Raw genomic sequence first — 12,381 nt, forward strand, 5'->3', positions numbered from 1 at the left:
GAATGAAGAAGGGAGAAAAAAATTCAATAAATAGGAATTATTCAGAAATAAACAAAGGTAAGAATCACACAGTTCAAAAAGCTCTGTGTAACTCTATGATAAAAAGAAGAGACACTATATAAATAGTGTAATATAAAGTATATCAAATATAAAAATCAGCTAAATGTATATATTATGATATCTTTGGGATGAAGTAGCTGATTTTAAATAAGGGGTGCTTCTGTTTCTGTAGTGTGTTGAAAAGAAGGAGGCAGAGGGAAAGGAGAAGGGGAAGGGGAAAGGAGAGGTGAGGTATAGGGGGATCAGGGAGAGAGACTGATTTAAACAAAAGTTATGTCCTGTCTCTACTACCTTATATTCTTATTTTCCTTCCCAGAGCTATTTACAGTGACTGGCTCAGATGTGCCAGTCTTGGCTTCATTGGGTGGAAACTTAGAACTCAGTTGTCAGTTGTCTCCACCACAACAAGCCCAGCACATGGAGATTCGCTGGTTCCGGAACCTCTATAGAGAGCCCGTGCACCTATATAGAGATGGTAAAGACATGTTTGGAGAGATTATCTCCAAGTATGTGGAACGGACAGAACTACTAAAAGATGGGATTGGAGAAGGGAAAGTGACCCTTAGGATCTATAATGTGACTGTTGATGATGATGGATTTTACCACTGCGTGTTCAAAGAAGGTGATTTTTATGAAGAGCACATCACAGAGGTCAAGGTCACAGGTAGGCATGGAGCTTTCTGAGATTTCTATAAATCAACATTTTTAACTCATCATGGTCTGAAACTTAGATAGATTTTTCAGTGTTTCAGTGTATAAATAAAATTAGTATTACCAAATTCAGTATCATGAATTTTGCTTTTTACTTAGATTAAAAATATGTCTGTGTATACATCAAGTACACACAGATTGCTAGATTTCTAACTTATCAATAAGACACTTTTGTGCTATCCTCCTAGTGATTTCTAACAATATGTTAATAAAGTGTGATATCTACCAGTGATTTAAATTTTAAAATAGTTTTCTTTGTGGTAATTCTTATTCTCAAATTTCCTTAAATCAATCCACTGGGTATTTTGTGAGAGAATAATTTTCCTGAGTAATCATTTCTGCAAGTATTATCACATTTACATTTTTTCTCACTGTGTAAACTTATGAATCTGAAAATAATACAAAAAAGTGAGGAATTGAAAAAAGAAAGTGATTCTTTGATCATGTGTGTTTTGGCCTCTAAGCTCATAGATAATATTTGTGAACCTCATATGTGTTTCCAAACCAATAATTGAGAACTAACCTAAAGGAATGCGATATAATTAATTAAATTTATATTTTAAAGCTAGGTGCATTGGCATGGCTCTTTGCTCCCTGTACATATGAAATAGTAGTAGGCAAATCTCCATGAGTTCAAGGTCAGCTTGGTCTACACAGAGTTCTAAGAGACTCATATCCATGTAGAGAGCTCTACGCCAGACAGGATTGTAGAGTAGAGCAGGGAGAGAGAGAGAGAAAGAGAGAGAGAGAGAGAGAGAGAGAGAGAGAGAGAGAGAGAGAGAGAGAGAGAGAGAGGAAGAGAGACAGAATCACAGCAAAGCTATATGTGTATGTATGTATTTATGTATGTATGTATGTATGTTTGTATGTATGTATAAAACTTAAAATTTGTCATTCTCTTCTTAAATATCATTTGCCATATTTCAGAAGCTTAACCTTCTCATGGAGAATATAGGACTGTATCAGACATCAATATAAGCTAATTTTGTTATACCAGAAAGATTTGTAAAACAGAGTTGTTTTAGGGTTGGGTTAAATCGCAGTTCTTTCCTCTCACATTTTAGTCAAATTTTATATCCCATATAATGTCCTAACATTTTCAAAGACATTAACTTGATCCAAATTGGTATATAATGCATTTTGAAAACACTAATGTATTAGTTATTTTATATGAAATATACTGTATGAAAGCATTAGCTATATACTCAAAATAAACAGTTGAAGTTTCAATTAAAGAATCAAAATTTTATTATGATATTGTTGACTTCATCATTTAAAATTTGGTCTCAACAGTGATTAAGTGTTGTCTATAGAGAAAACATTTTAAACCATAGATTTTATAGTATGTAGATATTGATTTTATAGTATATGGATATTGATTTTGGTTTGTATTGTATTTCAAGGACCTACGCTTGTTTCAATTTAATAAAAACATTTTGTGTGAGTCCATATAAAAATAGCATTTTGAGTGAATTAATATATAAATAAACAATATAGAATATGTTGCTAGTAGTACTGTGACTTCTATCAGGTACTTTTCTATTTTGAAAACTCAAGCCACCAGACCTCCTGCCTCTTCAGGTTTTAGCAATTACTTAAAATGTGAGAGAGAATTTTACTTTTTCAGTTTTATTTCCCCTTTTATTAACATAAAAATAATGTTTTACTCCTGTGTTCCCAATCAGCTATAAACTTACGGGTACAGATTCATGTGCACCCACCTAATACCAAAGGTGTGATAGTGGAATGTCACTCTGGAGGTTGGTTCCCACGGCCTCTCATGGAATGGAGAGACAGCAGAGGGGAGGTCATTCCAGCTGCATCAAAATCCCATTCACAGGGTGGAGACAGACTGTTCAATATGAAGATATCCCTTCTCATTAGTGACAGCTCCTTCCAGAAAATCACTTGCTGCCTTCAGAACCCTCTGACAGGCCAAGAGGGAAGGACAAGTGTTATCTTATCAGGTAAAGTTTGTGTAATTGTTTTTAGTATCAGCCATTGCAGGATAGTTTAAAGCTAAACACAATGATTCATTTTCTTTCTTGACTTGACTTCTAAAGCTCTACTTTATTTTGGTTTTATTTATCATATTACTTTTACCACGATTATTCTATTTTCCCACATTCTTTATTTCACTTTTGCTTACTAATATTGGAGTTCTATGGCAATTAAAAAATTATTTAGGGAAAATTTTTGCATGTATATTGTTGTATATAATCATACCTATCCCCTTTCTACCTTTAAATACCACCCCCTCCCGTATCCTCCGCAATACACACATCTCCCAACTCCATGTCCTTTTTGTTACTGATAACGTACTCTATCTAGTTAGTTTTTTTTCATGTGGCTGTGGCTGTGGAGGCACCACTGGAAGGTGGGGAACCTTCCAGTGATCCTGTTGCAACAGAGAATGAATTACTGTCTCTCAGCAACTATCTCCTGTAAATAGTTCAGAGTGAACCCTGGACGCCAGTTACCACTATCTGTGCTGGGATTTTGACTGCTTGATCTTTTGAGGACTTGTACAGCTGCTGTGGGTTCACGACTGCATAATCCATACCATTTCCAAAATATATCCCTTTATAGCACTCCTCCCTATCTTCTGGCTAGCATAGTCTTTCTGTCCTCACTTCAGAAATGTTCCCAGAGACCTAATGCTGGTGAGACTAATATAGATGTAATATAGATGTCATATTTAGGGGCTGAGAATATTCTATTTCTTATTCTCAGTTAATTGTGACCATTGACTACTGCCCATTGCACAAGAAGCTTCTCTGACTAAGGTTGAAAGGAGTCTATGATTATGGGTATAAACATAATTATTTAGAAGATAATTCAACACACACCAACTCAGAAAAATATCAACAGCAGGTTCAACACTAGTGTTTCTGTGCTTTTGAGTAGGATTCCAGTAACAGGCACGAAATTCCCTCCTGTGGAGCATGTCTCAAACAAAATCAGAATGCAGTTACTCTTTTATATTTGTGCCATTGCTCCAGTAGCACATTTTGCCACAAACATGAGTATTGAATTATTCAGAGTTCAGCATTAGGTAGGATCATTAATGCCTTTTCTCTCCCAGCCACCCACATAGAAACTTCCAATACTATACAAGCTAGCCACCACGAGGGAAGCTTGATGAATTCGTTGCCTTACAAACTACTCTTCATATATTCAGATTCTCTGAACAAAATTCTTGAAGTAATGCTTGACTTTTTTCTTTATGGGAAAGCAGTAGGTCTATCCAGTGTCTCATTGCTATTGTGATGTTAAAGCAGAAATTTGATTATAGGACTTGATGACATAAATTCAGTCCTATATTTGAAATGAAAAACAGATAAAGGACTTGATGGTCAATGAACTGAGTTTGATCACAGGGACTCACAAGTAAAAAGATAGAACCCCCTAGCATAAGTAGTTCTTTGATATTTAAATGTGCATGCATGAGCACATGTGCACACACATAGAAATGCACACACATTTATAAGCTTAATAAAATTCAGAAAATGATTTTGATGGTAATGCATGATAAGTAACTTTAATTTTTGTGTACTCAAAGTGGGAAGACAAATTTGATGGATGTTCTACTAGCAGCATCAGGTGTTGTCATATCATATATAGGGATTGAAGAAATGAAAGGGTTGAGGAGTTTTAAGGAAGATACCATGGTAATGGAAGCAAGAAAACTGTTGCTTTTCTAAGGACTGGAGGAATCTACTGGTTATAGTCCTGGGGTACAAGGTGTTTGTCAAACCTTTGCTTCTCACATTTAAGATATATTTAGAGACAGAACATCTCATAAAAGAACAGGGCAGAGAAAAATGCATTCAAGTTTACTGGATTCTTTATCATGTCTTTTGACCATATTACCCTTACCATTCAATTTTAAGACACAGTCATCCATGTTCAGTTTTATCAATAGGAAGCTGGAAATTACTTATTGCCATTCTTGCCTATGACTAATTATAATTAACCAATAGGAGGGAAGACTTATTAAAATGTTTTTTTCCAGAACAGTGCCTCACAGTGTTCTGTGTTGTATGTGCCCATTAATTTATCTGATCTCATCCACTAAGGGTCTTCATTGTCCACACAAATCTATTAACATGTGTTCTGCTGCTTCTCATCTGCGGAGACTGTGAGATCTTCACTCTGAATGCCTTTTACTATCAAAATGCTGCATATACTACTTATTTTCCTCTTTTCTTCCACAGTTCTTTGTTCAGTTGTCTATCATCTTATAAAAGACTACTTATACAAAACAACCTAAAAGCATGTCATCTGTCCCTTGCATACATCTGGCATGCTGTTATTTTTCAATTTCTTATTCTTTTAGTATTATTTCCTTTTAACACGTTGTATAACAATTCTATTTATGGTCCCTTATCTACCTATTTATTAAAAGTATAAAAGTCTAAACTTGTCACTTGTATATACTGATGTCTGCAAACTGTTTCAAATACTGCATATCATATTATCTAATTTATATTTATATAAGCCAATGTATATAACTGAAGTAAAATAAAATTTAAAGGGTACCTTTTAAAGTGCCAAACAATCATGCATGTGTCAGCATTTATATGTGCTCATGAGGACAATGGAATGCTGAGATGAAGGGAAATATGTTGAGAACTCAAGAGATATAGGAATAACTCACCTTCTGCCTTTGACAATTTAGTTTCTATAGTTAACTGCATTTTCTCATTCAATTACATCTTCAATGGAAAAGTAAATCTTTGTACAACAGTTGCATCAGAAATAGGAATGTAAATAATTCCAAGGTAAGAACTAAATTTAAATATTTTATCCTCCTTTTAGAGTTCATAGCCTATATGTATATAATATATATGTACTTACACACACTTCCTCTCTTTCACACACAGTATGTTATATATATATATATATGTCACATATATATGTATATATGTATACATATATACATATATATATATATATGGAGAGAGGGGGGATGGAGAGAAACATTCACATAGACACATGTATAATGCACCTACAAACTTATGCATATATAAAAAATAACAAAAGGGAGATACTTCTTATTTATGTACAATTTAAGTAAATCACACAAAGTATATTGTATGAGTCAGTAGTTCCTTAGAGAAGATAAGCTGTTTTAAAACATGTTTGAGGTCTAGAGTTTTAATGCAGTTGGTAGAGTATTTGCCTAGAATGCACAAGTCATAAGTTCAATTCCTAGTACCATACACTTTGCACTTTCCTATGTGCTTTAGTAATCCCTGTATTGGAAAGGTAAAGGCTGGAGGATCAGAAATTCATTGTAATCCACATATGAATTCAGTACTGCACACAGGATGAGAGCTTAGACAAAGGGCTGGAAAATGGACTTAGGAATGACCTTACCATGGTTCCTGGAAACCTGTGATTTAGCCATAGACAGGGAAAAGGAACCCGCAGCTTTGCCTCTTCTCTTTTACCAAATAAGCTCCTGAGAGGAAGTGGGAAGGGATGCATAAGAAAAGTGCTCTCATTTAACTTTGCATCAGTCTTGAACTTATTCATGCCTGGCTTAGCTCTACTAGAGACAATGCTGTGCTTTTCATTGGTCCCATGATAACTCTCTCCAAAATGTACTACATCTAATCTGCCAGAGATATGAGATCTTGAAGAGGAACATGCCTTGCAAGTTCATCATTTGAAATGCATTGGTCTGAAGACATGTTAATTTCTATGTTATAAGATTTGTAACCCTTTATTACAGATGCATTTTTTTCATGGAATATAATTTGGAAAATGATTCTGGGTATAATATTATTTGTGATGGTGCTCTCCATCTTGGTTTCTAGTTTTCTCCTACATCCTGAACATAACAGTAAGTAATGCTGAAGGATGGGCAATGCAATGTGGGAGAAGGGAAGGAAGCTAATTTTGCCTGAGCCTTGATTTGCAGGGCTCCCTTTTAAAGTGCTCTAATTTTTGTGTGTGTGTTTTCAGTTAGCTGTCTACTCCTTGTTCCTAACATGTCCTCTCTTTCTGCTGGATCTCTTGACAATGCTGTTTGTCTTCTAGAACCTCAGTCTTGTTGGAATATTTTTGTCTGGTTATGTTGAAGACTCAAACCCACCTGACAAATGTTTTAACACTTAATGCTTTTATCACTTCACTTCTTCAAGGATCGAATGACCTTATCTGTAGTTAGAGCAATGTTTTTGACTGTACATGACAAAATGACCATGGAGAGGTCACTCATCTCAGCAAAGGTAGAATAGAATACAGTGGGAGGGGTGCTAATTTTGATATCAGGTTATTAATTTACTATAGGAGACAAAGTTTGCATACATTCTCAACTATGCTGTGCTCAAGAGAAGAATTTCCCCTAAAAATACAATGCAAAATAAAAATAAAAATGAAAACAAAACAAGACAACAACAAGAACAACAACAAGCAAACTAACAAAAACTGGGACTGGGAGGAGAAGAGGGAGGAAAAGTTGTGATATAAAGTGAAGAAATAAATTAATTAATAAAAAGCTGTCTCGGATTTGAGGATACTCTCCACTTAAAAGGCCTTAAATAGGGATTGCTTTTGGAAGAGCACAATAGGTATCCTAGATTTCCTTCCAAGTGTAGTTTAGCCATCAGCTAAGGAATTCAGACTTGTGATGTCACGATTAGTACACCTCCCTCTGTTGTCTCTTATCCCTTTGCTGTGATCAGTGATCTCTGTAAAGTCATTTTACAATGTATTCTTGAGAACATTGTTGTTATTCAAGGTAAGTTCATTAATTTCCTCTGAACACTGAAAATTTCTATTTTAGTCTGAGCTTCCCAGCCTTCTCAAGAAGCTCACATTTTTTGCTACTGCATCTAAAGAATGTAGAAAGGAATGCCTGGAAGCATGTGGCCAATACTATTCACAATTTTACTATCCCTGGAAATGACCTTGAATTTCCTTTGTTTTCTTCAAACTCCTGAATACTAATATTATAGGTGTGTGCTGCAAGCATGGTTTTACACAATGTCGGGGATGGATCCCAGGGCTTTGTGCAGACTATAATACACTTTATTATCTGAGCTACATTTGCATACAGATATTGCATACTTTCACAATGTAGATTTAAGGAAATATTTACACTGTATTTAGAAATTAAGGAGGCTTAGTAAGTTGACACTTATAAATTCTCCTTTAACATACATAATTTTGCTAGCCCTGGATGTTTATCCAGGACTCCAGTACCAGGCATGATTCCTTCTTGTTGAGCAGGTTATGATGTTAGTTACCTCTGAGGGCATTCATGCTAATATTGCACCCTTGGGATTCTAATGCCATATGCATATGTTTTATATATTTAATGGTAAACTTACATTGTTTAAAATGTTAAAAAAATAGAAAACATTCTTTTAAATGTAGAACACATTTTCTGTGTATCCATTTATTCAGGTATTAAGGCTTAAATATGACTTTCCCAAAGCTCTTGAGAGATTTACAGTAGAAAAAATAATTCTAAATAGAGTTTTACTCTAAAAATCTCCTCCCATTATTCAACTGTTTCTCATTGACACACTTTGAACACTTAGCATTTTACTAATTTTGTGTAGAAAGTGTTGAATGGATCATTTACAAGGGGGAAATATTAACTTTGTAATGAGAATTATTACATCCCAGACTGATGGACAAGAGGCAGCAAAGCAAAGAAGAGCTTCTTTCTGTGTGCTTGTCACTCTCAGAACATCCTATAAATTCATTCCATCCTAGAAACAGTTTGCCCCTCCATCATGTCACCAGCAGTTCTGTGAGCTTTAGTCTTAAGTCATGCTAGGTTCTAATGAACATAGAAATGTGACATCAGATTATAGCTCCTGTTTTCTTGACATACTTTCCAAACCATAAGAATATTTACACCATAAATCGTGATTATAACTTTGTTTCTCCAGGGTGTAGGTGTACATGCGATGCTCCTTGGGTGACAGGCATATTAATAATGATATCTTCGGTGGTGATTGTCGTATCAATCATGGGGTATTTACATTTGAAACAAAGAGGTAGGTGCTATCAAGTATGTGGACACTTCTAGCAAATATTTCTTTTCCCAAATGCCTTGTCACTGGTAAGGCACTTAGCTAAAGAAGAGTGATGGTGGCTTAGATTGCAAGATCCATTGACTCCTCACCTACCTATCTTATAATTTGATTTGCAGACTCTTTAATTTTATAGTTGTAACAGAAGCTATATAAAGAAGTGAAAGGAAATGAAGATGGGGCAATTCTTTATAGCAATTGAGTTATAGCTCAAAACCCAAAGCAGAATTCACAAACTCGAGCTGTATTTTTAGTAATTTTTTTTTAAGTTAATCCTCTCTTGTGAGATATTGGCACTGCCAAAAATCAAACTAGAATTAACAGACAAATTCATCAATATGCTTGTTATATGAGTAATTCTTCAAATATTGTAGACAGTGGAGAAATCCAGTTGTAAATGATAGGCAGAGAATCTCCTTTGTCAGAATGAAGTTCCCCTCCTTATCTCCTTTAATTGTCTATCTTGTAAGATATTGGGATATGTTAGCCTTCTTTCCCACACTCATAAATCCAGAAAACAGAGCAGTGCAACCTGAGACGTGAATCTGTCATAAGTCTGTATTCCAGCTGCACCATCTCTGCTGCCACCTTTCTAACTTTTGCAACTCTCTTCAGTTCCTGTTTCAGATGCACATTTTGAATTGGACATTTTGTGGGTGGAAGATTTAAGTGTAATCCTGTGTTCACTGATGGTTTCTGCTACCATGCTCATTTCCTATACATACTTCAAACTGAGAGGTAAATGGGATGAGAAGTGTGTTGACTTGACTCATAGAGTGTGTTTTGGTATGATGTAAAGATGTCTTAAAGTTGAAATTCCTACTCACTTTATCTTAACTCAAAAAAGTGGAAAGCATGTATGTGCTCCGCAATGACCTTCAGGATCTGGGAAATATAGTTACAGTCAGTCATCTTTGTGCCTCAGATGCTAGTGTCATACTCAGATCTGATTGCACTTCTGACAAATGGGTCAGGAAAAAGTGGGAAGACTACTATGTTTCATCCATTTTCTGAAGTCTTGCAAGGTTTGTTCCCATCTCATCTCAAATATTAAGATGGAAATGTTGGTTCAGATTGACACTCATGACATGAGAAGCAGCCCACCCTGACATTGCCTTGCAGGCCAGGACCCAAAGGCAGAATAGCCCAGAGAAATAGTATAGAAACAACCATGACAGAAATAAAATGTCAATGAAATGATGCCTAGTAATATTTTGCTATACTCATAGATTGGTGCCACAAAATCATCCTTAGAGGGACTTCCTCAGCAACTGATGGAAACAGATGCAAAGAACCACATCTAAACATTAAGTAATTCTTCAAATATTGTAGGAAGTGGAGAAATCCAGTTGTAAATGATAGGTAGAGAATCTCCTTTGTCAGAATGAAGTTCCTCTCCTTATCTCCTTTCATTATCTATTTTTCAGAATTCTGGGGGAATCCTGCAAAGGAAGGGCAAGGAAAGTAGAAACCAAAGGGGTCAAGGACATCACAAGAAAACATACAGAATCAACTAACCTGGATTCATAGAGGCTCATAAAAACTGAGATGTCAACCAGGAAGCCTGAATAGGACTGACCTAGGCCTTCTTCAAATATGCTACAGTTGTGTAGCTTGATCTTCTGGTGAGACTTCTAACAGTGGGAGCAAGGGCAATCTCTGAATCTGTTGTCTCCTTTTAGTACCCTTTCCTCCTGCTGGGTTGCTACATCCAGCCTTAATAGCAGAGGAGGTGCCCTGTCTTACTGCTACTGAAAAGGCCACGACTAGCTGATATTCATGGAGGCCTGTCCTTTTCTCAAGAAGATTGGAGGAGGAATTGATTGTAGTAGGGGAGTGAGGTAGGGGGAGGGGTGGCTGGGATGAGAAGAGGTAGGGAAAATTGGTCTGGAAAAGTAAGCAAATAAACTAATTAAAATGATAATGCAATGCCATAATTTATTCAGTGAGAAACATGCATGTTTTTTTACAAGGAATGGGGCCAGAAATTCCCAACCCTACATTCACACCTTGGAAACATTCCCTAGCTAATGTCTAAAGCTAAATGCCTCTCTTTTATTTTACAATGTATTGCCCTTATGGAAGCAGAAAGAGATATGAAAAAAGTAAGCCAGTAAAGAAATTTTCAACACCTATTTATTTGATCTACCAATAACCCACAATCTAAATTATTACACAGAATATGCATATAGTGTTAATAAATTATAATCTTATTTCCAGTGAGCTCTCCTCTAAATGAAACAAAAGTTGTAATAAGTTTTATGAATGATGCAGAGCAGTTATTAAGCAAAATAGACCCATGAATTAAACGCAAAAGAACAATATGCTATATTTACATTTTTGCTTGGTTTTCTATAAAATTTTTGTTGAAGTTGCTGGTGTATAGGTGGAGAAGCCAAAATAAGAATACTTTAAAAGCCTCAGTATTACTAAATCAAAACAGTTGGACTGTACAGAAGGCAATAGACATGTGTATACATGCTGTAATACAAATTAACATTCTGTATCAATCTTCTGCCAAGAAAGTAACTATGCAATTATCTTGCATTCACATCAGTTTGTCAAAGTTTTTGTTGGAATATTGGGCTACAGTCTGAGGTTTTGTGTGTAGGTGAAATCTCTATATCCTTTCCCTGAAGCAGTATGTTTCTCCTATGTTGAAGGGTTAATAATACAATTGTATACTTTTTACTTTGGAAGTTTCCAGTTAAGAGGGTATATGGGTATGAAGGGAATTTCATAAAATCTTTAAAAACTACACACATCCTGGATAACATTTCATATCTTTCATAAAAGCACCAATTTTATTTTCAATAGCAAAACTGAATAAACCATAACCTGTGGCAGTTTGTTATTTACTTAGTCCCAAGAATTTAGAGAGAGACAGACACACAGACAGAAAGACAACAAATATCTCTGGTTCTTTTTTCTCAATACACTGTTTACTCTATTTTCCAAAGAAATAATCAAATCCAGTCAGGCTGTTTTCTAAGATGCTCATTTTACCCTCAGAATCCTCCTTAAGTGTATTTTCCTCTCATGGATTTAAACTAGGAAACTCTGTTGTTACTTTTGTTTTACTAAAATACTTCTGGTATCTCACAGGACCTCAGTATATAATCACATGTGTTCTCAAATATCCTTACTTTTAGTATATGACACGAGTTAACAGTATCTAGTCTAAACATTATTCCCCTGACTGATTGCTTACAAAAGTTAAGGGACTACAAATATATGTATTTTCTTACTTGTAACTGCATTTATAGAGACTAGAGTATTGAGATCTCCAAAGAAAATAAATATGGTTCTATAATTTTAGACACGCCCAGATGATTATAGATGATAAGAAACCCTTGGCAGACAGTTGGCATTCCACTGTTAGGTTTTGAGTAAATTACTTTAATTTAAATAAAAAGTTGAAAATCTAGTTAGAATACTAAAATTGCAGTGATCCACATAGCAACAAACACAGTTGCTAATACAATTTACATACTTAACACAAACACCTAAAACAAATAGATGCATGAACACATGCATGCGCACGCGCGCCCAT

At 35.3% G+C, this 12,381-nt stretch overlaps 1 protein-coding gene across 5 annotated transcripts in view; it reads left to right on the forward strand.

The window, feature by feature from the left end:
* Skint1 (selection and upkeep of intraepithelial T cells 1) overlaps window positions 1-11,670 on the forward strand; it is a 36,612-nt gene extending 24,942 nt beyond the window's left edge. The window contains exons 4-9 of one of the 5 annotated variants that reach the window (XM_087551208.1): window positions 377-724; window positions 2,457-2,738; window positions 6,512-6,622; window positions 8,685-8,792; window positions 9,444-9,566; window positions 10,256-11,669. In XM_087551208.1, the coding sequence (XP_087407334.1) occupies window positions 377-724; window positions 2,457-2,738; window positions 6,512-6,622; window positions 8,685-8,792; window positions 9,444-9,566; window positions 10,256-10,296 (1,013 nt within the window). In that variant the 3' untranslated portion in view covers window positions 10,297-11,669. 5 annotated transcript variants of the gene reach the window in all.
* The last annotated feature ends 711 nt before the right edge of the window (window positions 11,671-12,381 follow it).

Source organism: Rattus norvegicus, chromosome 5 (genome assembly GCF_021556685.1).
Source record: "Rattus norvegicus strain SHRSP/BbbUtx chromosome 5, alternate assembly SHRSP_T2T, whole genome shotgun sequence".
NCBI classification, from domain to species: domain Eukaryota; kingdom Metazoa; phylum Chordata; class Mammalia; order Rodentia; family Muridae; genus Rattus; species Rattus norvegicus.